This window comes from Crinia signifera, chromosome 8 (genome assembly GCF_055691185.1).
Source record: "Crinia signifera chromosome 8, ASM5569118v1, whole genome shotgun sequence".
Lineage (NCBI taxonomy): Eukaryota > Metazoa > Chordata > Amphibia > Anura > Myobatrachidae > Crinia > Crinia signifera.
Window position 1 is genome coordinate 82677438 of NC_139224.1, and position 26495 is coordinate 82703932.

Here is a 26495-nt window from a genome sequence, read left to right on the forward strand (position 1 = left end):
GGCAACATAATATGCTCCTCTATAAGAAACTGTAAATAAATTAAAAAAATGTGATAGTAGCAGTGACATGCTTTGAGGATGGGAATGGAGGCAGCAGGAAGTCACAGATTGAGAAATACAGTCAGGACCCAGGTCATAAATATTTGGACATCAACACAATTCTCATATTTTGGGCTCTATACACCCCCTTTAACTGCAGCCCCCAGCTTTAATTTGAGGGTTTGTGCATCTAAATCAGGTGAGTGGTGTAGGAATTACGATTTCTATATATAGTGGGAGGAGCAGGGTCCCCAGCAGCGCAGAGTATATCAGGAGATGAGGGATGTGTTAGTGAGGACAGGGATGCATGTGACAGTGGAAACACACGATGTGAGGAGGGGAATGAAGGTAGTAGGAAGCCACAGACTTATTGAGAGTTATATAGTGGGAGGAGCAGGGTCCCCAGAGCCATGATCTCTTACAAATTTGTCATCTGTTATCTCTTACAGATTTGTTGTCTGTTTGCTTGTCCGGTATGCATTCAGACACTGTTGGACTTATTTGGATGAAACCAATGTGAGGTGGCTTGAGGAAAGCAAGATATGGTAAATTTGCCTTACACAGAGGGGGTAGAGAACATTGTGTTTAAGAAAAATAATGTGGTCAGATCTGGGAGCCGACCAGAGAGAGTTGTATGCTGGGCACACTATGGGCATGGGGAGCATGTTCAGGGCCTTCAGCTGGACGTATTTGGAAGAGAACTTCATAGAGGAATGGCAAACGGTCTGGGATGCCTATTGGAGGTACCCCGTTTAGACCTTTGATCTGTCTAGCATTTTCTGAATACGAGCCGTATACCTCAGCTACTAAGTATATAAGCCTATGTGGACTTGAATGCACCCTTATCACATTTCCAGGATCGTGCGCTAACAGAACTGTAGTGGAACTTATACACGGATTGTATTGAACCTTAACACAGGTTTGCTATCTTTACTAACTAAACAGCGTGCTAAACTAACACAACTTTTTCACTAGTGTAGCCATGCATGACCACAGTAACAGAGGTTAATTAAAAATCAACCCAAATATATATAGATACAGAAGTACCAACATATTCGCCATTCCTACGAATGGGGTGCAAACAGCACCCACACTTCCCAGGTTGGGGTGCAGTGGCCTGTGACCACACACTCTAGTGTTTGTCCAGCACTCACTAAAACAAACTAACTCACCTTAACATTCAAATATATATTTGGGTTGATTTTTAATTAACCTCTGTTAATGTGGTCATAGCTTTCTCATGCACCCTAGATAAGCTAATTTACCTGAAACTTGTGACAGCTGCCCCTTTAATACTAATTCAGGTGCTGTGTTTGGGATTGTCTCACCTTTAAAAGCCATAAAGGTACTTGGCAGTTGAGCTTTAACCCAAGAAAAAGCACATGTTCATTTTAGCTATGATGTGTAGGCAGTTGCCAGGTTCAGGGGCAAACGCAGGATATTCAGAAGGGGGTTTCCAGTGGGGCGGACCAAAGCACGGAGACGGACACTTAGGTGACCCAGTATATGCCGGGTCAGTTAAAGTATTATAGATAGACCAAATGTATATAAATAATAATATATACATACATATATATATATATATATATATATATATATATATATATATATATATATATATACATACACACATACAGGGGCATCAACAGCAGTGATGCCCAATGTATTGGGGCCCCTACCGATCCTCTAGCGTTAGGGGTGGGGGAAGCTTTGATGTCCCGTGGGTGGTAGGGGGTATTATATCAACCGTTCAGCATGTAGGGCCTGAATCAGTAATTTCCACTAATTACCCCTTTACTGCAAAGATGGTGGGAGAAGGGGGCATTGGGCTGAATGAAGGGGCCCTGATACATAACTTCCAGGGTGGTAGAGGACGTTTAATATGCAGAGGAGGGGTGTATAGTGGAGTGGGCTTATTATTCATAATTTTCTGGTGGGAGGACAGCTTGCTTGACTGCAGATCTCTCCAGTTCCCGGAACTAGATTTCTTAGCTTTTAATGGAATTAAAAACGAGAGAATCCCACCTACCAAATGGTATTGGGGACTAGGGGATCAAAGTTCAGCAGGCAGAGCAATCTGCCAATGAGAATATAAAACTACATACCAGGTGTGTGGAGCTAGAGCAGATGCTGGAAGGCTGATATCTCTGGTTCTGGGAACAGTAGAGACAAGCTACTAGTGTCTGTCAAAAGCAGAGAGTCCCAGCTTTTTTAATATACCCTCAGAAAAACTCTAGTCAGATGGAACCTGAAATATCTGACAGGGAAGAGCAATTAACAGTCTTGGATGGGGATCACAGCTTTGAAGTCAGATATCTCCGGTTCCCAAGGGCTGATTTTTTAAATTCTTGTACCCATGGAAAGAGGGGACCCTCAGCTTTCAGCCTATGGCCCTTAGACACCTAGGGGGGTTTCTAGGTACTCAGAAACCCCCCCTGCGTGCGCCACTGAGGTTCCTTAGAAAACCAGTTGTTAGTGTAGGACTTGCAGTGAAATGGGGTTCCTTGGCGATGGGCTGCAAGCTTAAATGCATTGATCAATTCATGAACTAAAAGTCCATTTATCTAATTGATTATTTGAATGTTAAGGTGAGTTAGTTTGTTGTAGTGAGTGCTGGGCCCCCTGTATTTGTATGTGTGTGTGTATATATATATATATATATATATATATATATATATATATATATATATATATATATATATATATATATATATATATATATATATATATATATCATACATACATATATATATATATATATATATATATATATATATATATATATATATATATATATATATATATATATATATAGCAATGTGAGGTGGCAGAGACTGCATACTTCCAATATGGTGCAAGAAAACTTTTTATATATACACACACACACGTCCCTGTTCCACATCTACTGCTGTTGTTGATATCTGACTGTACCCTGCTGCCTTGAGAATGGTCCTGAGGGACCGAAACGTCGGTAAGCTTGTACATTATTAAACCATCGGGACTTTGAACCTTAATAACACTATACTTAAGTCTGGTGAGTGCTGTTTTCCCCACTTGGGGAGTTTCTTGTACACACACACACACACACGTATAAAAGTATCAGAAAATACATCCAGTTTTTACTACTTGATGTTTCATTTTAATAGATGAAAATATATATTTTAAGATAGTTTAGCCTTGTGTCATCACTTAATAACAAGCAGTTTAATATGTTTTGCGCAGTTACCAAGTATTTTCTAAATTATTTCTACTTTCAAAGCTTGGCTTGCTTTGTTTTACTTGCAACTGCTAGACATTTACTCTTTTTATGGTATACCACAGTGTTGAGGTATAGATGGTGGTTTAAGCTTCATGTACAGGCATTGGAAGGTGTGGTGGTGGTGGTTTAGGATTAGGCTGTGGGGAGGTAAGTATACGAACCTGACCCCTGTTGGGATTCCCTCTATTGGGGTGTCAGTGTTGGATTTCTGACCACTGGCATCCTGTCTGCCAGTCAACCCTATGTATGCCATCTAAAGTGCCCCTCTAATAAAATAAAGCGTGAGTTCTATATATGGATATTGAAAGTGATTCCTTTTAAATAAAGCACAGTTTTATAGTGTGTACACCCGGCAGATGCTGCCGTGAGATGCGAGTCCCGACGCGATCAAATCGCATCAGGACTCACATCTCACGGCATGCCAGAGGGGCACAATTTACACTATATAGTGCAGATCTGCACTATATAGTGTTGCCTGCCCTCTCTATCTGGCTTCCGATATGCGCTCACACAGGAGCACGCATCGGCAGTGCATCGGGCTCGCAAGCCTAAAAAACAATGCGATTTGGCCTATATCGGGAACATCGGAAGCCAAATCTAACCATGTGTACACACTATTAGTAGTGCAGAAAAAAATCTTATCTGTTAACATTGCTAAAAGACTCCGGCTGTTTCTGGTTGTATGACTTTTTCCATCTATCCTAGTGAAGTCCTTGGTGCGAGCAATCTTTGAATTGTACATAATCTCATTATTTACAGGAACAACATACTTTTGAAGGTCTGTTGAGCAAAGGGAGTTTTTCCTAGTAAATGACCCAGTAAACACAGCTATGTGGTGGGCTAGTGTAAATTAAATGTGTTGTCTTGGTAAACAGGGATACAATTTTTGGCTGTTTTTAGAATGAAGTGCATGATTTATAATTTTTGTGACATTAAACTGTAGAGCATTGTGGACCATCTCTCTAGTCTGCCTATATACTCAATCATTTGTTTCACACCTTGTGGTGTGTCTACCCTATTGGATACTTTCCCTTCCATACCATCTGCTATGTCTCTAACTAAAATAAAAAAAAAATCATTGGACAAAATACAGATCCCTGGGGTACACCACTTCTAACCTACCCTCTGTAGACTTCACTCCATTTACTTAAGGCCAGATTAACAATGGGGCAGATAGAGCTGCAACTCCAAGATTCCACATAAAAATAGGGCCATCGTCATGACCTCACGATGAGCACCTGCTGGCCACATGGTTAGCTATAAATCATAAGTATTAAAATTACATTTTTGTCGGACACATTTATGCATTTTTTTTTATCTTTCATATATTTAGGGAGACATTGGGGCATATAGTGTATTGGTTCTACCAGCCCGGTATGGGTTCTACCCGCCTACATATAGTGTCTGGGTTCTACACAACTCCACTTCTCATAATAGAACCTTGAACATTTTAGCTCCAGGCCCATTATGCCCTTAATCTGGCCTTTCATTTACTACAACTCTGTTTCTTACTTATCCTTGAAAAAGCTTCCCCTAGAGCAGTGGTTCCCAACCTTTTTTCTCTCCCATACCCCTTGATTAGGCTTTTCATTTATAAGTACCCCTCCTCTCAATTTGAAATTTCCACAGTACTTATGAGTGGAAGTAAGCGGTATGCATGTCCTAATATTAAGGAGTAGCCATGGACTAGTATATGGTCAGGAATCAGGTCCGTCTTTGTCTGGCCGCTGGCTGTTTATTGTCTCCGGAGTTCCCGCTAACGCCTGTAGGATTAATGCTTCTTCCACCCATGTCAGTGCGGGGCAGATGTTCACAGGTAGCTCTCAGTGAATTGCTGGTTGGGCAAAAGCACGAGTAGACGCTGATGACGCTGCAGATGGAACTGGAAATGACACAATGTGGTAGACTTCTTTTGCCATTGGGAGACTTTTTCTTCTTCCGCCATAAGCAATGAAACGTCATCTACCTCACCCAACGGAGATCACAGCTAACACACAGTGGTAATTATATCTACCTCCAAAATACCTTTTTGAATCCAGTGGAAAGCTAACCCATTACTCCCCCACAAGAACTGCACCCCCAAATTGATACACCATCTAGGCGGTATTATAGGAGCGGATCCTAACCATCACCCACACAGTGGCTTATAAAGGGCCGTATATGAGAGTTTTTATATTCATTATATGTCTATGTAGTTTTTATTGTTACCTTTATGTACATTAAATGTTTTTTACTTAATTCCTCATTGGTGAGCGCTACTTTCCTTTGCTCCCCCTTTTTTTCTATATTTAGGGACCTACTCAGTCCCTCAAGTAGCAGCTCTATTTTGACCTCACACCCCACGGCAGTGCCCATCTGACCACCCTAGGGTGGTCTTGTGTTTGTTATAACTCTGTTTCCTATCCTGCAACCAAGTTCTTATCCATTTAAAATCCAAAGCCACACTTTGGAGTTTATTTAGCAGTCTTGAGATGTAGGACCATGTAAAAAGCCTTACTAAAGCCTAGATATGTTATCGACATCCTCTCCTTCATCTATTATTTTAGTCACAGTCAAAAACAGTAATCAAGATTTTTCAGAACATGTAAAATCGCTGGATTTGAGATATTCCACAATTATAACTTTTAACAGTGTATCCATCAATGTTCCTACGCTGATGTGAGGCTCATTGGCCAGTAGTTGCTTGTCTTTTCTTTGCTTGGAGTTTTGTGTAATGGGACAACCTGTGATATTTTCCAGTCCTCTGGAATTTTCCTAAAGCTAGCACCTGGTTAAATAATTCTGTTAATGGTGTTACAAGCACTCCTCCTTATTTGATGACGCTCTTCTCTTTAAATGTACTTGTATCTAACTCATTTCTCTGAATGTTTTAGCAATTTAATTGTGGTCCCCTTTCCCGCTCCTTCTTAGTGCATACTGAGCAAAAAATAATGAATACCCCTTTCAGACCACCAAAGCAACTCTGGTTAATACAGTGACAACCCAGGTTGATCTGCAGTTTGAAAGCACCACTGACCAAATTTCAACCCTGGTTACAACCGGGATTGAACATGGCTCTGACCTGGGTTGCTGTGCAGTGTGAACGGTTAACCCATGTTAAGTGGCTCAGGTGGAGGAGGCAGCTCTTGGAAATAGCATCAGCCTCAAAAGTGCTACCTAATCCCTTGCCCCCGATGACGCACCACCACTCCGCATCCGTATGTCAGTGACCTGGCTTATTGCCATTCTTTTTTTAATCGCAACCCAGCCACAGTTTGACAGGAAGTTGCTGTTTGTGGATGGAAACGTGATGTTTTTGGGGAGTGTCAGGAAAAACACAGACATGCCCAGGCAATGTATTTTCAGGGACAGTTTGTGATGTCAGCTCCAGCCTCAATCAGCCTATCTCTGTCGCAGAGTTGTGGAAGGGTCAGAGTTTCGCACACATGCACAAACTGGAAAAATCATTTGATGGTGAGTGAGTTGTGAACGGATTTGCTGAACAGCGATCAAATTGCAAGTCATTTATAGTCTTTCATGGGGCAAGATTTCACTCTGTCAGGAATGGCGGCTAACTGATCGCAGACCTCTGCAATTTCACACAGTAGCAATCAGGTCAGAATAAGGCCTTTAATCGCTTATACATCTACCCATCTCTGCAGTCAGCCCACCTAAAATCCAACCCCTTTGTTTTTTGGGTTGTGTTGGGGTTTATTGCAACTTTTTTTCCATTTTTTTTCTTTTCTTTTTTTTTTTAACGCCCTTTGCTCTTTTTCTGTATCTGTAGCATTTTGTCATTTTTGGGGGGGGGGGGGGGGGGGGGGGGGGGTATTTTTGGAAGTTTGTAATTTGTTTATTATTTTATTAATTTTGTATTTTTTTGTATATTGTAATTTTTTTTGGTAGAAGTCACACCAGGAACCCAAGCACTTAGTTAGGCATCCCTGATCATTCGTCATCAGTCTGTGAAATTTCCATCAAAATCCATCTAGTAGAAGGCCCATAACACACTCCCCAGGTCAAAGTTCTGCCCAGCGTACACTAACGTGATATCGGACAGAGGTCCTGGCCACTCCAATTGGCATCCCAGACCATTTGCCATCCCTCTTTGCAGCATTCCTCTCTGAGATTATCATCCAAATTCATAAACCTCCCGGATCTGACCACATGTCCTCCACCCCCTTTATATTATGCAACTTTTATGTCATGCCATATCTTGCTTCCCTGACCCACTTTGTGTAGTGGCGGGACCCCTTTTTGGGCCCCCTGGACCCAGATGCTGGTCGTAATTGGGGGTCTTAGTGCACCTAAACTGGACCCAATCAAGCCACCTCGCTTTGGTTTCTTCCAAATCAGTCCAACATTGTCCAAATGCATACCGGACAAACAAACAGACAACAGAGTAGGATATGTGGTAGGGGGGATAGTTCAACATTGTCTTATGAAAGTGAAAATGATTGTTATCTGAAGTCGATAATATTCCTAAAATTTTACTGAAACAATCTTGTATAATGGTACAATGTATGCCATGCTCTGTAGCAACATCATCTTGGTCAATAATGTAAAAAAAAATAATTACAGGTTGAGTATCCCTTAATCCAAATTATTCTGAATACCATAATCTCGAACACTTGTTTTTTTTTTTTTGCTAAAAACCTACTAAGTACATCTGTAACTACTGCACTACTGGGGACATGATATGTAACTAGCACTAAATATGAGCAAGGACATGATTGCTTGGCATTCAAATTCAGTGCCTGAGATTGGACACAAACTTTGTTTCATGCACATACAAAATATGTGTGTGTATTTCATGTGTTTGATGTGCCTATACAACATAAATTCAAAATACCTCAAGCTACCTCATTGAAATATAAAAATATTCCAAAATACGGAACAATCCGTTATAAAAAATTCTTCTGGTCCCGAGCATTTTGGATATGGGATATGGGATACTCAACCTTGTAAACTTAAGAGACACTAAATGCACGTGTCTCAAGTCTGAACCCAGTTTTGTTATTTATTATGCCACTGTAGTTAAATTTGTTGTTAAAATGTTTATTCCATGGAAAAATCTTATCTATCTATCTATCTATCTATCTATCTGTTGTTTTTGGAAGTAAATAAACATAATTTTCTTACATCACTCATTTATATGCCATTATTGTTCATTTCAGTTAATTTTGTGCATTTCATTAGAGGTCTAACATTTTTGTAAAAATTGCTGTAAAAGTTCTATGAGTGCATTCTAACATACTGGTTGCATACCTTCAGGAACACAGAATTATTGTACATGCTCTTAATTATGAATATAAACAAGCTATTTAAAAAAATTTGACTGGATTTCTACCATTAAGGGGTATATTCAATTCCCTGACGGCGAGCTATGACGGCAAGCAGTGCAGGTAGCTCAACATCATAGCTCGCCCTCAGTATTCAACCCACCCTCCTTCACTCACAGTTTCCACCTCGCTGGTTCTTTTCAGCTAGGTGGAAATGGCGAGTGCGGCCATCAAAATGGTGGGCTCACCACAAAATGCAGCGCTGTATTTGCGGCGACTCTCAACGTTTAAGGGAATCCACGCCGTCCTCTGAGGGTGAAGATTTTCCCAGAACATTGAATACAGCGAGTGGCTAGCGAGGGGGTTTGATGGCGAGAATGGCTTGTTTTTGGCGATCCTTGTCGAAAACAAGCCATCTTTGCCGCAAAAACCCCCTCCCTGGCGGCAATGAATACCACCATAGAAATGGGAACTGTTTTGAAGACTATGTTAAATAAAAACTGCAAAGAATTTTTTTTATATGTTCTGATAGCACATGAAAATGCTTGAATACAAATTTATCTAACTATTAACATCAAACACTTCAATCATACACAGAACAATCATTATGCCCTTCAGCTTCTAGAGCAGAGATTTCATCTTTATTCAACTCGTGGCACATTAAACAAGATTTTAAAATTAACAAGGCACACCATCAGTCCCCCCACGGGGAAAAATACACAGACATTGGCGCCCATAGGAATACAAACAAGTTTTCCCCCACATAAACTAAAAAAAACACATGAACCCTGTAAAGTACAGCACAGAGTCTGTGCCAGCCTTAACTGATTGCAGAACACAGGAGAAACTTTATGCCAGTGGTAGCCAACTCCAGTCCTCGAGAGCTACCAACAGTTCACATTTTCTAGATCACCTCACAGGTACACAGATGCACTCATTACTGACTGACACATTATAACTGATCCACAGGTGGAGGTAATTACTTCACTTATGATTCTGTGAGGAGACCTGGAAAAATAGGATTTATGGTCTTACCTTGATAAATCCCTTTCTTTGAGTCCATAGGGGGCACAGGAGTTCACGCTGGGTATGAGAGGTGAGGTAGCAGAGCGTGCACCAAAGGGTTACAAAAATGTACCCAGCATGCTCCCTGCCTCCCTTCTCCCTCATAACCCGCCCCCTGACCCTGGGTCACCAGTTTCGTTAGCAAGCCCAAGGTAGGAGCAGAGCCAGAGAAGAAGGAAGAGCAAACGCACACCCACATAGCATACAGGCCCTAAAGCCATGGAACTTTCCTACATAGGAAGCCCCGCTACCAGGTGCGTCTGGGAGGGCGTCCTGTGCCCCCTATGGACTCAAAGAAAGGGATTTATCAAGGTAAGACCATAAATCCTATTTTCTTTTTCGTCCACTAGGGGGCACAGGAGTTCACGCTGGGACGTCCTAAAGCTGTCCCCTCATGGGTGGGGGACGCTCCTGGACTGCGGAAAGCACATGTCTACCAAACTGTGCATTAGCCGATGCAAAGGTATCAAATGCATAAAACTTGATAAAGGTCTGGGAAGAGGACCAAGTAGCCGCCTTACAGAGCTTTTCAGCCGAGGCGCCTCGATTAGCGGCCCAGGATGTACCCACAGACCTGGTAGAATGTGCAGTAATCCCCTCCGGGGGAGTAATCAGTGCAGAAAGATATGCGTGGCGAACCACTGATCTGAGCCATCTCGCCAAGGACTGTTTGGAAGCGGGCCAGCCCCTCTTATTGGCCCCATAAAACACAAACAGTGAACCCGACTTACAAGTTGACTTAGTCCTGCGATGATAAATCTGCAACGCACGGACTACATCAAGAGAAGCTTCAGCTTCAGAAGAACCTGGAAAAGAAGGCACCACTATTTCCTGGTTAAGGTGAAACTCAGACACCACCTTTGGATGAAAATCCAGTTTGGTACAAAGAACCGCCCTGTCCGGGTGAAATACCAGAAAAGACGGTTTCCATGATAATGCACTCATGTCAGACCCCCTTCGTGCTGAGGAAATAGCCAACAAGAAGCCACCTTCCAGGATTTCAGATCCACCTCCTCCAGAGGCTCGAAAGGAGACGATTGAAGTGCCCGGAAAACTTCTAAAGAGGGACACCTCAACAGCCAGCCTGTCAAAGCCAGGTGACTCAAGTCCAGGTGTCAGAATGGCCCCTGTGAAATTAGGTCTGGACGCAGAGGTAGACTCAGAGGAGAGGCTACCAACAGGTTCCATAGATCCGCGTACCAACCTCGACGGGGCCAATCTGGGGCCACTAGGATCATCATTCCTCCCTCCTTCCTGAACTTCCACAGAAGGCGAAGTAGGAGTTGAAACAGGGGGAATGCGTACACTATCTTGCTGACTTAAAAAGTCTGCCTCAAAATTGAGAACCCCTGGGATGAAGACTGCAGAGATTGCAGCAATCTGCTTCTCCGCCCACCTGAATATCTTGGAGACTTTTATCGCTCCTTTGCTGCATGTCCCGCCCTGCCTGTTGATAAAGGCCACAGGCGTGGTGCTGTCGGACCGGATCTTTACAGGGCACCCTCGGATGAGGGACCCCAACCTCTGAAGAGCCAGAAGGATTGCTCTCAATACCAGGAGATTGATCGGAAGGCGACTCTCCTGAGCCGTCCAGCGACCCTGAAAAGATTGAGAATTGCAACCCGCTCCCCAGCCCCGTAGGCTGGCATCCGTGGTAAGCAAGACTCAGGTTGGAATCCAAAACGGGCGGCCCTGAGACAAGTTGTCTGTCTTTAACCACCATGTGAGAGACAGGCGAACCTTCGGGGCAGTGTGATCAATTGACTCCTTAGACGAGTATGATCTCCTGTCCACTGGCTGAGAATGTAAAGCCGAAGTGGGCGCGAGTGAAACTGTGTATACTCTACCATGTCGAAGACACCACCATACACTTGTGTACTGAGACCCTTCTGTGACCTATAAGGGAATGAATCTTCCTCTGAAGGGAGTGGATCTTATCCTCTGGAAGATATACTCTCTACAACTGAGTGCCCAGCCGAGCTCCCAAGTGAAGTGTCCTTTGGGAAGGAGTAAGAAACGATTTCTTCCAGGTTATCCTCCAACCGTGAGATAACAGAAGTGTAATCACGACCTGCAAATGACTCCGTAGTAGGTCTGGGGACTTTGCCAAAATCAGTGGGCCGTCCAGGTATGGAATCATCCGAACCCCCAGCCGGTGCAGGTGTGCAGCCCTGACCGCCATCACCTTGGTGAACACCCTGGGAGCCGTAGATAGACCAAAAGGTAGCGCCCTGAACTGGAAGTGTTCGACCCGAAGGGCGAACCTCAAAGTGCTGATGTTCCTGTCGAATGGGGATATGAAGTATATCTAGCGAGGCCATGAAGTCCCCTGGCTCCAGTGAGAGAATGATCGAACGCAGGGACTCCATGCGAAACTTCGGCACTCGCAGAAAAATAGTGAGCGACTTCAGATTCAGGATAGGACGGTGAGAACCATCCAGTTTGTGAATCAAGAATAGGGTGGAGAAAAACCCCTGACCCCTCTGCTCCTGAGGAACTGGAACAATGACGTTCGAGTCCAAAAGAGAGCAGATGGAAAGCTGTAGCACTTGTCGTTTCGCTGGGTCCTTTGGAAGACCCGTGCAAAAATAAGCCCCTGGATACCACCTCCCTGACCTGTTTAGCCACTGGACGTTTGGTAGCCCAGGGCTGCTTGGTGCAGGGCTTGGCTCCCTTAGTGGATGAGGAAAATCTAGAGGACGGACTAGTGCCGTCGGACAAACCTCTCTCCACCTTGCCCGCCCACTCAGACACTGCCTTGGCCACCCATGACGCGGCAAGCGTGGTACACCCAATGGCCCCTGCCTGTGAAAAGCAGTCCTGAGGAAATTCTCAGAGGGGTCCTTCAAAGATGAAGAATCCGAAATGGGCAGTACTGAAGCGCGAGCTAATCGCGCAACATGATCATCCGCCAGGGGAGGATTTTCCCACTTAGCCCTCTCTGTGGGAGGAACAGGTTAAAAAGTAGTAAGTCGCTTGGAAAGCTGGAACTTTCTAAACGGTTGAGACCACGCAGTCTCCAATAAATCCTCCATGAGGGCCGAAGGCGGGAGCTGGGCCGATACTTTCTTAAGACGCTTAAAAAGCAGGTCTTTACTTTTAGGGGCAGGAGCCTCATCCTCCCTCTGGAGGACTGCCTTAACCTCCTGCATCAGAGACTCTACCTCCGCTGAGGACAAAGTGTCATCGGCCCCTGCGGATTCCGCCACTGAGCTGGAATCCGAATCGGAACGCGGAGAACCCGCATCGGGACTCTGCTGCCTACACTGCCTCCTGGAATCCCTGCCCGCCCGAGTAGCCGTCAACCCCTGCACAGATTGAGCAAAGGATTGCCACCAAGGGGGCTCTACATAAGCAGGAGCTGCCCCAACATTGTTGCTGGCCACTGCCACAGGGGGCATGGGCACAGGGGGCAGGGGCGCAGGAGGTAAGGAGTTGACAAGCGGTCAATATGTCAATACCTGAGTCAAGGTCGAAGCCCAGGCCGGTTCCTGCTGTGAAGGCAGCAGAAGATCTGTTTAAAGGGCCAAACACATGGAACAGATATCCTCCTCCTGCTGAGAGAGTATGTCCACACATACCCTACAGGTACGCTGCATCGGAGATGGAGTCTCCTTGCCAGGTTTCGCCTTAGGCATACTGTCCATGATAAAGGACAAAAAACACCAGCAGTTACAACACTGACACCCAAGCAACACACTTGCAGCCTTACCCACAAAGCTTTAGCAAAGCCATTTGGTATGGGCAGATAAACTCAACAATTCAGCAAGCTGAAAGGAAGACACCGTATATGCAAAGCCAATACTATGAATGGTGACAGTGTTTCAAACTTTCATCTCTTCAATGATATTGGAAGGAAGAAAGCATCAGAGTACCAGCCGCAGGAGAGGATAAATACCACAAACACCAGGCTCCAGGAGCAGGGTGTGGGGGAGAATCCCAGCAGCCTCCATCTCTAAACCCAGCAAGTGCCAGAATGGCTGCTGATTAGGACCTTAATGAGGAGCTGGGACACCTGGGGCAAAAATATATATATATATTTTTTTTTTTGGATTGTGGGAGGAAATCGGAGTACCCGGAGGAAACCCACTCAAGTACGGGGAGAATATACAAACTCCGCACAGTTAGGACCATGGTGGGAATCGAACCCAGGACCTCAGTGCTGTGAGGCAGTAATGCTAACCATTACACCCTCCGTACTCCTACAGCACCTGGTGTTCCTATGTGGTCACCCACTCAAGTACTTACCAGGCCCAATATACAGCATTAGCTGTAGATCCCAGGCTGTCTTCAAGCTTCCAATGATATTGGAAAGAAGACATCCGCAAAACTCAACAATCCAACCAGCAGCAGGAGAGGAGAAATACCACACACACACCAGGCTCCAGGAGCAGGGTGTGGGGGAAAATCCCAGCAGCCTCCGTCTCTAAACTCAGCAAGTGCCAGAATGGCTGCTGATTAGGACCTTAATGAGGAGCTGGGACACCTGGGGCAATCCTACATCACCTGGTGTTCCTATGTGGTCACCCACTCAAGTACTAACCAGGCTTAATATACAGCATTAGCTGTAGATCCCAGGCTGTCTTTAAGCTTCCAATGATATTGGAAAGAAGACATCAGCAGAGCTCAACAATCCAGCCCGCAGCAGGAGAGGAGAAATACTACACACACACCAGGCTTCCAGGAGCAGGGTGTGGGGGAGAATCCCAGCAGCCTCCGTCTCTAAACCCAGCAAGTGCCAGAATGGCTGCTGATTAGGACCTTAACGAGGAGCTGGGACACCTGGGGCAATCAGAGAGCAAGCCTCAGCACTTCCCCAGGGGTGGGGGAGGGACTAACCTACAGCACCTGGTGTTCCTATGTGGTCTCCCACTCAAGTACTAACCAGGCCCAATATACAACATTTGCAATGTGTATGGCTGTAGGTTCCCAGGCTGTCTAACCTCCCCCTCAGGCATCAACCCCCGGGACATAGCCTGACTAATTGTCCCTGGTGATCTAGTGGAAAGGTGGAGCAGTCCAGACCCCCACTGCCTGCCCCCCCGCTGACTCCCATACAAACGGGGGGGGGGGATCGCTGCTAGACGCGGCTCCCTGCAAGCAGGGGACCGCCGCTTACCTGCCCGGGGACGGAGTGCAGCATGCGGGAGCCTCCGAGAGAGGGTCCCGCGACGGAAGTCCCCAGCCCAGTCGCCAGCGCTGCCGTCGCCGCCGCCGAGTGATGGAGCTGCGCTGCCGGTGATTCACTAAAAGAGCACCCGCCGCAGCAGCTCTAACCCATGGCTGTTCTAACAGCCGCGATAATGGTGCTGCTCTCTCCTTGGCACCAAAGAAAAAACTGGTGACCCAGGGTCAGGGGGCGGGTTATGAGGGAGAAGGGAGGCAGGGAGCATGCTGGGTACATTTTTGTAACCCTTTGGTGCACGCTCTGCTACCTCACCTCTCATACCCAGCGTGAACTCCTGTGCCCCCTAGTGGACGAAAAAGAAACATTAACTGTTGGTAGCTCTCGAAGACTGGAGTTGGTTATCCCTGCTTTATGCCAATGTCAACTGTTTTCAAAGTGGACTGCCCCAGGGGGTTACGATCATTGGGTCACTAGCAAGTTGTTAGACAGTCATTAGGTAGACAACATTAGGTTGACATGTGTCTAGGTGGACATGCAAGACCTTCTACAGGGTCATTAGGTCGACATGGGTTAGGTCGACAGTCAAAAGGTCGACATGGGGTTTTTCACTGTTTTTTTATATGACATGTGCCGACAGGCGGTATTTTATGCCCTAACATCCACTAGGGCATGGTGAGAGAGTAAAATAGTGTGCCGAGCATAGCGAGGGAACAAGCCCGAAGCATGCCAAGCAGAGAAAGCCATGCGCGGGGACTCGGTGTACTTTAACCTGTGTCTATGTCGACATTCGGATTAAAAAACAGTGAAAGCCCACATGCCGACCTTTTTTAGTCAACCTAACCCATGTCGACTTAATGACCATGTCCACCTAGACACATGTCGACCTAATGACTGTCTAACAACTTACTGATGACCAACTGATCCACCCCGGCCCCAGGGTGTAGAGTTGAAAATGTATCTCTGGTTCAGACGGCACACTTGAGAACTGCTCACGGCACACTAGTGGTAGCAAAACACTGTTCTAGAGTGATTGATGTAACTAATATGTACCTGCACAGCATCTTTTACTTTTGGCTTGTTGTTGCAGACATACCCTCTACACTTTACAACTCCATTGATGTTTAGAGAGGACTTTAAGACCTGGACAATTGCTGTTGAGCGGTTCAAACTATTCTGAAATTATGAAATCAAATAAACAAGGAATAATATATAAATGCAAGTAACACATTTGCATGGCACATAATAATATAAAATAAAATACAAAGAAAATTATAAAATTATGGTTAACTGTTAAGGTATATTTCCTTATTTTAACTATATTTAGAATAGTGTACATAGACTGATATATGCTTGGAAACCAGTCTGCTGGGTAATTAGCATTATGAATGAACAAACATGACCATCTCTCACACAAGATCCCACCTGGACATGAGACAATAAGTTTTGTGAACTCTTAAGGTGCCCACACACTAGAACAATTTTTGGGCCGATTGGCTGATTTCCAAAAGATCCATAGGAACGCACACGGAATCTTAAGAAAAATCTTTGGTAAAGATGTGCGCTTGCCTGAAATCTTTTGTCCAGGACGGAAAAAAGATTTCAAGGCTAATTTATGCGCACATCTTACGATCGCAGATCTTTCTAGTGTGTGGGCACCTTTAGGTGCCCACACAGTAGAACGATTTTTGGGGCGATTGGCCGATTTCCGATAAATCATCCGATATATCATTCAATGTTTACCGATAATCGGTCGAAAATCGGACTATTTTTTTGTCCGATGCGCGCTCCCGTGGATCTTTAGCTGAATCTTCTAATCTTACGTGCTGCACAAAAGATCAGAAGATTTAACAAAAGATCCATAGGAACGCACACGGGATCTTAAGAAAAATCTTTGGTAAAGATGTGTGCTTGCCTGAAATCTTTTGTCCAGGACGGAAAAAAGATTTCAAGGCTAATTTATGCGCACATCTTATGATCGCAGATCTTTCTAGTGTGTGGGCACCTTTACTGTTGGACACAACACAGAGTGGGGATTGTGGGATTGTCCAGCAGGGGGTGTGAAGGGGCTAACGGGGAGAGCCTTCACCCCCTTTCTGACATGGACCACAGCACAAATAGCCACATATAACGTAATGCCCTGTTGCAGGTTACTTAACGGGGAGGGAAGTAAGATGCTTAATTGCCAGGTATGGGAAATGTGAGGACCCACCACCATTTAGTCTATAGCCTAATATAATTTATGTTTATCTGAAATTTGAAATAGTTATTTATGTCTTTATTTATTTCTCCGCCTGAGTTTTTAGTTTTTTCTTTTGATTTCTTTTCGACCTGTACTAGGCCTCTTTTTCTCTTCTATACTTCCCTATTTTTTTTTGTTCTTTTCCCTTGCTCTCGTTTACTATCTGCTTATTTATCTTTATATTGATCAGGATACATATAAATATGCTTATCTGAGTAGCGGATTGGGGTATCCCGAATACTATACATATGTTATCACTTTTGATTGTGATTAGGGGTATTATGAGCTGGTACCCTGGTCCCTATACTGTTTTGTTTTTTCCTTTATTTCTATAATCAGATTTTGGATATTAATGAAGGAATATAAAAATAGGTGGTTATAAGCCCGCACAATGTTTGGCTTTTGTATATGCTTGTTTTATACTGATTATTATACCTTTTTATGTATATTTGTGTTTATTATAAGTAGTATGTAAAAATGCTACATAAAAGTATTAAAATCTAAAAAAAAAAAAAAAAAATAATAAAAATGATTACCGTAATTATAAATTTAAAGGTGCTCATGCAGGTTACTTACCGGGGAGGTCAGAATGTTTGCAGAAATGATTTGAGGACAGGAATGTGCAACAGTTCGAGATTTTTTCTGGGAAAATAAATATTGCTCACATTAGAAAACTATAATTTCTTCTTTTCATTATTACCCCATTTCATTTAAAAAGTTTATGTTAACTACTGTGTTTTAACCCCTTCAGATGTGGGTTTTTCTGGGGCAGGAGTACCTAAATAGGACAGGTTTTTCCTGTCCCAGAAAAACCGTCCACTGATGGGGTAATGAGTCCCAGCGCTCCCCTCCCTTCTGTGACCCCCCCAGCGGAGCTCCCCTGCCACTGCGGCCGCTGCCGATCATAGCAGCACACTGACCGGCAGCAGACGGCAGGCTCGGGATGTTTGGGGCGGCTCGGGCACTCGAACACCCGAGTGATCCTGAGTCCCCCGAGCCGTGCCGAACATCCCAGAGCCTGCCGTCGTCTCTCCCAAAGTAATGGAGGTGGCAGGGGAGCTCCGGCCACCGCCACGATCGCCGAAGCGAAGGTGTGTGTGTGTGTGTGTGGGGGGCACAACAGTGGAGGTGGGGAGGGAGCGGCCTAGTGGGGGTCGCTGGTGAGGTAATGTGCCAGTGGTGCACACCTGCAGGGTGCCTGCAGGTGTGCTGGCACCACTGGCGCACACCTGTAGATTTATGGCATGGCCGGAATCTGCAGCTTGGCCCAAAAAATTTCCGGGACTGCCACTGAAGGGGTTAATCAAGAGTTATCTTGTGTCACGTCATATGGTTCTTTACCTGTGCAATTTCTTTTATGTACTCTTTCATTCTGGGGATGATTTTAAATTGGGTGAGAAGCAAGAAAAGCAAGTAACTTAGGGACAGATTTATTAAACCTGATGAAGCAATAAAGTGGCTGGTGATAACGCACCAGCTAATCAGATCCTAACAGTCATTTTTCAATCCCAGCTTGTAACTATTAGACAATTAGTAAGCTGACTGGCCGATGATAAACTACCTGCCATTTTATGACTTCACCAGACTTCATATATCGGCCCCTTATGGCCCCGATTCTGGTTGATCCGGCCATGAAATTGGCCCAAATTGCATATGTATGACACCCAATCCGATGCGCAGTCCCATGCGCATCAGATTAGATCCGGAGATCATACGTGCTGCACATAAGATATTGTTATGTATAGCCATCAGAGGCACATAGTGGGTGATTACATCTAATGTGATCCATCAGCTACACGTAAGATTTAAGAGGCACATCGTGGGTGATAAATCCTATGTGCAGCTTTTTAGCACCCACGATGTATTGCATCCAATGCTGCCTACTCATTTGTATGTTTTTTTTTTTAAATCTCTTGCAGCCCTAATACTGGTGTCCACAAATGCCAGACAGCTTTATTTTAACACTGCAATTTAGATTTGCATTGGACATGCCTCTCTCAAACCTAAATCAGTCTGCAAGTTATATATGGGCGCGGGGGGAGGAGGCAGTGCTTGGAGCTGCGACCCTGCATTTTGCAATGTGAAAGCGGCAATAGCTTTACCTAGGTGCAATGTTACTTGGTTTTATTTGCTTGACTTCCAACTCAGAATAAGCTTCTCTTTAAGGAACAGGCTTGAACACAATGCTACTGATGGTCAGTATGCCAACTTTATGGTTGATTATATTATATGCGGAGGGTGTGAGGTGCCATTGCCGTGGCAATTAAATGCCAAAATTAAACCCGGTTTTGCACCTTTGCTCAGTCTGAATTTGCACAAAATTGTCGTCATATGATCCCCATTCGCTAATTCATCGCAGCTAATAGAATCAACCCCTATGTCTATATTAAGAAGTCTGCACAACAATGTGGTTTCATTTTAATAAATATATGATTTCAGAATATATATTTACAGAATAACTATTAATAAAAATAAACTGGAAAGGTAAATCTTAATACAATTACTATAATCTCCATAGAAAAATGTGCACTCTGCACACTATGGGCCTTATTCTAGTTCAGTCTTTCTGACAAAATCCTTCTTTGATGGACAAAACCATGTGCACTGCAGGTGGGGCAGATGTAACTTGTGCAGAGAGAATTAGATTTGGGTGGAGTTTTACTTCAAACTGATATCTATATTGCAGCGTAAAAATAAAGCAGCCAGTATTTACCCTGCACAGAAACAAAATAACTCAACCAAATCTTATTCTCTCTGCACATTTTACATATGCCCCCCCCCCTGCAGTGCACATGGTTTGGTCCATCTAAGAAGAATTTTGTCAGAAAGACTGAACTAGAATAAGGCCCTATGTAACAGGTGTAACAACAAGCTGAGATCACACAAAGCAATATTTAGTTGTGGTCGTTTTCCAGCAACAGTACACCCATCTTTCCACTAATTCTCAGCTTTCTTGGCAGCAAATAAAACATTTACTTCTCCTGTTTAACTTCAACTATATTAAATACAGCTAAGTCCTGGCTTGTTTATACTGTATGGTTTTTGTCACATTTGCAAATAAATCTGCATTTGGAATTTATTAGTGTCCCGAGTTCTTACCTGCTCTTCAACCAGGTCAGCGTCTTTATCTTTCACTTGTCCATTAAAAAGAATAACAACATCTTCCAGGTCCTTTGCCCATTGCAATAAGCCATTCTACAAAACAAAAGTAAGACCTAGCTGCACAGCATTTCAAAACCTGCACATACTATTTTCATGGAGCAGACTATAAAACTCACACAAGAACAAGGTCTATATACTGTAGGCATTGTTTCTTCCCATCATAAATGTATATAATTTGTCTATAGTTTATGTCTTCTGCTATCATTAATGTAAGTAGAAATTGTGCACGCCCCTGCCAAAACTCTAGCATCCCCCATACATTAATTATAAATATTTTACCTACATGCTCATTGTTAGGGGTTTCTTGCTCGTTGCCAGGGGTTAAATGCTCATTGACAGGAGTTACGTGCTCATTGCCAGGGGGTTATATGCTTGTTTTCAGGGGTCTCTTGCTCAATGCCAAAGGGTTTCATGCTCGTTGTCAGGGGTTACATGCTTACAGAACACAGCACTTATGGGTATTGCTGTATGCTCTGCGCTTACCTGACAGACATTAAAGATTCAGTAGGACCTCTATTATGTACCTCCAGACTGCATGGAATCTGCAGAGATCCTGCGCCCCCTCGACACCAACTTTCTCCTGCCATTGCTTGTGCTGCAATGGCATTGTTACTCCACTGTCTGTTTTTCACATAATGTAATAGTCTAGTTCAGTGGTTCCCAACCTTTTTTCACTCCCGTACCCCTTGATTAGGCTTTTCATTGATGAGTACCCCCTCCTCTCAATTTAAAATATAGACAGTACTTAGCGGTATGCGTATCCTTATGCATGTCCTTATATTAAGGAGTAGCGGACAGGAATCGTGCCCTTCCATGTCTGGCCGCTGGTTGTGTATTGTCTCCAGGATTCCCACTAACACCTGTAGGATTAATGCCGCTGCTTCTTCCACCTGTATCAGTTCAGGGCAGATGATCGCTGATGTCTGAGGGCAGCATGGGTAGCTCCCATTGGATTGCTGGTCAGGCAAAAGCACAATAAGACGCTGATGACGCTGAAGACAGAACCATAAGTGACACAACATGGTTCTTCTCCATAGCAAAGGGATTTCTTCTTCTGCCATCAGAATACTTTTTTTCATCTTCCGCCATTACCAATATTATTTTCAGGTACCCCTAACTGGTCTGCAGAGTACCCCCAGGGGTACTAGTACCCCAGGTTGGGAACCACTGGTCTAGTTCATCAGTGCTACACTAATGTATTTTTTTTTTGTGACCCATAGATTTTTTTAGAACTTCATACTCTGCTGTACAGCATAAGGCTTCAGAACTTCATCATCTCCCTTCCCATTTCCACAATGGCCATATTAATATTTAAAAAAATTAAGAACTATGTAAATTCAGTAAAACATGAAAATAATAATTTAGCACTTACCCTTACACCTTTTTGCTGCTCTTGATAAGAAGTGGTTGAAGACAATGGAAATGTCAGGTCTATATTGATGTTACATTCTATGCTGAGCCAAGACAAAGATGTGCTTTGGTATTTCCAATCTGCTGGTTTAGCTGTACTCTTATAAATATTAAGAAAAAAAAAAGGTGAAAAAGGTATACATACAGTATGACCAGCATGACAAGGGCTAATTCAGACCTGATCACAGGGCAAATGTGTTCTCAATATGGGCAAAACCATGTGCACTGCAGGTGGGGCTGATGTAACATCTGCAAAGAGTTACATTTGGGTGAGTTGTGTTAAAACTGAAATCTAAATTGCAGTGTAAAAATAAAGCAGGCAATATTTACCCTGCACAGAAACAAAATAACTGCCCCACCAGCAGTGCACATGGTTTTGCCCATATTGAAAACATATTTATCATGCGATTAGGTCTGAGAACCAACTTGGCTGGTCATTTATATTATTGTTACATAGCACACAATACCAGTTGACAATCACAAAAGGATTTACCTTTGGATCTGCAACATCAAAAGTTCTGCATATAATCCTTTGAACAAAAAATATTTTTAGTTAAAAGAGTGCTTAATAATGAACCTCATTTTCCACATTAGCACAACTGAAATAAACAAACATCTTACAGATGTGTCCTTATACACCGAGCCCCACAAGTAAAGGGCACCCTTTCTTGCAAAATATGTCAGTTGCAACACAATATGACTAGGACTCACTGATCAATTTAATATGCAATATTTGCAGATACAGTATGGGTGACTGAGGGGTACATTTACTAAGATGGGAGTTCTATTGAAGAGTGCAACCAATCACATTCTATCTTTTATCTTCTAGAAGGTGCTAATTACCCCTGAGACTATATGAAGCACAACTGAACTTGGCATGAAAAAAGGCGCAGCTGTTGCATTATTGCAATTTGTATGCAGATTGAGAGACTTAAGCTGGCCATACACTGCTGCGATATATTGCAGCAGTGTATACACCACATGCGGTCTTTTAACATTTAAATTAACAAAATGGAGTGATCAAGGCGCAAAGAACCCGGAGGAGCAGCTCCAATATACCCAAAGCTTGTTCAACTGAAAAAACAAGTAGGAATAAACACATTTATACAGACACTCTCCATGAGGAAAGTCAGTATTAATAAGGATACAGTGCAACCCAGAGAGGAGCCTTGAGAAAGATTTTCAATCGAAACACGTTGGTTGGCTATCTGAATTTGCATACAAATGGACGATTTTTAGACACTAACTAAGGTACTTTGCAGTTGACCTTTTGAAAGTTGGACTTATCCGGAAGGTCTACTTTTCTTGGTCCTGTTTAACATCAACATTCTACATTGCTTTGTGTTCTGTGGAACCATAGGGTGGCCTGCTTTTATATATATGTTTTAAAGGATGAATTATTATATTATTATTATTGTTATACCTGAATACTGGTCATCTGAGTGTTCAAGTGAAAGTGAAAAGTCAGGGTGAATTTAGTGAAGGCTAATACACACCATAAACAGACAGTTATGTGTATATCACCACACACATTTCATTGTAAGTGTGGTATGGCCCCTTATGGCCTAGACATTTCCATTGATTCCTCGTAATTATTTTACAATTCTAAACATTGTGATTTTTTTATTCTTTTTCCAACGCACCTGAATTTGAGAGAAGGAAGAAGAACACCATATATAATAGTTACGGACAGCGCTCTGGATATATACTGATTTTTTTATATATTGCAGTCCATTAATGTGCCATGTATCGCATGCGACCCCATTCCCCGCCACTGGGAGGGGGGTCCAAGTTAGCGGTCAGACCTGCTTCCAGGTCCGACCTCCGGTCCCATCTGATGTGCACTGGACTGCGCATCAGAACGGATGTCAAACACATTCGATTTGGGACGGTTTCTCATCCCGATCCGTCGGAATCAGGTGAAATCAGACTAGTGTATGGGGCGGGCAAAAGACAAACATGGTGGGCCTACTTAAGACCTGTTTGCACGCTAATTACAGAATCAATCGATCAGGTATTCGCCGCCCCTACCCTGTGCAAGCCTGTGAATTGCTTAGCACAGCTTACGGGGAAAAAATGCAGGCCTGCGATTATCTGCAAATCAATTTACAAGTCGCTCACCATCGAATGATTTTTCCACTGTGTGCAGTCTGTACTTAGTCCAGGCCTTACTTGGTGGCTGCAATAGAAACAGGCTGTTTGGGGCAAGGGATTACGGGTTCACCGGGAAAAGGTGTCACTCTGCGCTCACGTGTAACTGGAGTAATTGTATCTGAGCTTACCTCCAATGAAGATCTTGATTCAAATATTTTATAAACAAGTTGTTCTTTTATTGATCGGTCAATAAAGTAAAAAGAAAATACATAGATTCTATAAAAAAAAATTATATATATATATATATATATATATATACATATACATACATGCAGTATATGCAGACGTTCACGTAAAAAAAAATAATAATAATGTATAATAATAATAAAATCAATCAATTACAGGTATACATTGGGGGTGTATACACAAATCTGTATTAAACAAGTTGTTTCCCACTAGTACCGGTACACATAGACAAGAGGGTGGGTGGGGAACAGGAAGACAAATGTGCTGTGTATGTGTGTGTAACCGGTTGATATTTGCTTTTGAAGAGTGTGGTCCTATGGCGTATAACGTATATACAACTCCGTTTCAGGGCTCAACTGAGCTTACAGGTGAGTGTTACTCGATGGTGTGACTCAAGTGAGCAAAGTACCTTGCCTCAAAAGATAGAGGTGAAGTGTCTGCCGGCAGACTCCCATTTTAGCTTTGCTGGTGTGCACTGCAGCGCTCCACGGGTCCAGTAATACTCACATCAACTAGTTTCACCATGTGCTGGATGTACTTCCTCCGGTCTTTATAGGCATCCTAATTGGTGCTTTTTTACGAAAGTGGTACTAACTGGCTGCCGGGGCTTCCGGCCTATGCCAGTGTCGCGTCACTTCCGCACCCTTAAGGGCCCATGTGTCTATTAAGCAATGCAAAACCATCTTTGCAACATATATATATATATATATATATATATATATATATATATATATATATATATATATATATATATATATATATATATATATATATATATATATTAATGGTGTTAAACCTTGTCTGCAATTTGTCCTGACGACGGGGGTCCGGCCCCCGAAACGTTGACGCTTGTGAGAATTTTGGTCCCTGTTTTTACCAGCATCATTGGAGTCCCATATGTAGAACAGAGGAAAGGAAGAGGGCGCTTCCTGGTGCATTAAAAGAGATTTTATTTTACAAAATAAGGAGTGACAAACTCCAGGGTACTTCACGATAGTGCTCGTACAGATAATAGAAGCTCTGTGGGCTGGTTACCACAAGGTTTAAACACAATCACAAAGGCAATTACAGCTCACGCGATCCGTGCTGATGTCTCTCGGGGTGTTGTAGGTGCGCACGCTGGATTGCGTCGCATAGACAGGGAGTCCCGAAGAACAGAGCAGCCGTCCGGTGAGTGACAAGGGGTAAGTAGCAGGCCACGCCCTGACGCGTTTCGTCACTGCGGACTTCGTCAGAGGGCGTGGCTACTGCTTACGTACAACATCTTTAAATAGTGAGCTGCTGTCAATCAAGGGCACAGGGGCTCGACTGACATTGTCCAATCAGTGGACCAGGCTGGGCGTTGGGATTCCTATTGGATATTTTTGCTCAGTCTGATACATAGATCAAGACAGATGTTAACACTGAGTTGTTACATATAATCAACGCTTACTCCATACAGCGTATATACTCGTTACACAGGGCGGCATGTAAAAATATCAAGCCGACAGACAGAAGCTCACTTTACAGCTAAACAACCTTAAAAATATTGCACAAACATTTTTCGCACAATAAAATAATAAAGACATAGATAAACATATCATAAAAGATTCATCTTATATAAAAAAAATCATTTAATAAAAAATCCAAAAAAGATATATATGTCAGCACAATATATATATATATAAAAAGACAACAAAGATCAAACACCAATAGATAGTAAGTATGTCCGCATTTCTCTTGCTAGTAAATAAGCTATTGGTTTAAAAACGGAGTGATCTCATCTCCGTTTTTAAACCAATAGCTTATTTACTAGCAAGAGAAATGCGGACATACTTACTATCTATTGGTGTTTGATCTTTGTTGTCTTTTTATATATATATATATATATATATATATATATATATATATATATATATATATATATATATATATATATATATTGTGCTGACATATATATCTTTTTTGGATTTTTTATTAAATTAATTTTTTTATATAAGATGAATCTTTTATGATATGTTTATCTATGTCTTTATTAATTTATTGTGCGAAAAATGTTTGTGCAATATTTTTAAGGTTGTTTAGCTGTAAAGTGAGCTTCTGTCTGTCGGCTTGATATTTTTACATGCCGCCCTGTGTAACGAGTATATACGCTGTATGGAGTAAGCGTTGATTATATGTAACAAATCAGTGTTAACATCTAAGTCTTGATCTATGTATCAGACTGAGCAAAAATATCCAATAGTAATCCCAACGCCCAGCCTGGTCCACTGATTGGACAATGTCAGTCGAGCCCCTGTGCCCTTGATTGACAGCAGCTCACTATTTAAAGATGTTGTACGTAAGCAGTAGCCAAGCCCTCTGACGAAGTCCGCAGTGACGAAACGCGTCAGGGCGTGGCCTGCTACGTACCCCTTGTCACTCACCGGACGGCTGCTCTGTTCTTCGGCACTCCCTGTCTATGCGACGCAATCCAGCGTGCGCACCTACAACACCCCGAGAGACATCAGCACGGATTGCGTGAGCTGTAATTGCCTTTGTGATTGTCTTTAAACCTTGTGGTAACCAGCCCACAGAGCTTCTATTATTGGTACGAGCACTATCGTGAAGTAC

At 43.2% G+C, this 26495-nt stretch overlaps 1 protein-coding gene across 2 annotated transcripts in view; it reads right to left on the reverse strand.

Moving 5' to 3' along the window:
- Positions 1-26495, reverse strand: part of ODR4 (odr-4 GPCR localization factor homolog) — a 122582-nt gene that overhangs the window by 60734 nt on the left and 35353 nt on the right. For both annotated transcript variants that reach the window (XM_083156750.1, XM_083156751.1), the window contains exons 6-10: positions 22057-22093; positions 21526-21663; positions 20091-20186; positions 17568-17633; positions 15803-15925 (exon numbers count right to left, since the gene is read on the reverse strand). In XM_083156750.1, the coding sequence (XP_083012876.1) occupies positions 15803-15925; positions 17568-17633; positions 20091-20186; positions 21526-21663; positions 22057-22093 (460 nt within the window). The remainder of the gene's footprint in view (positions 1-15802; positions 15926-17567; positions 17634-20090; positions 20187-21525; positions 21664-22056; positions 22094-26495) is intronic.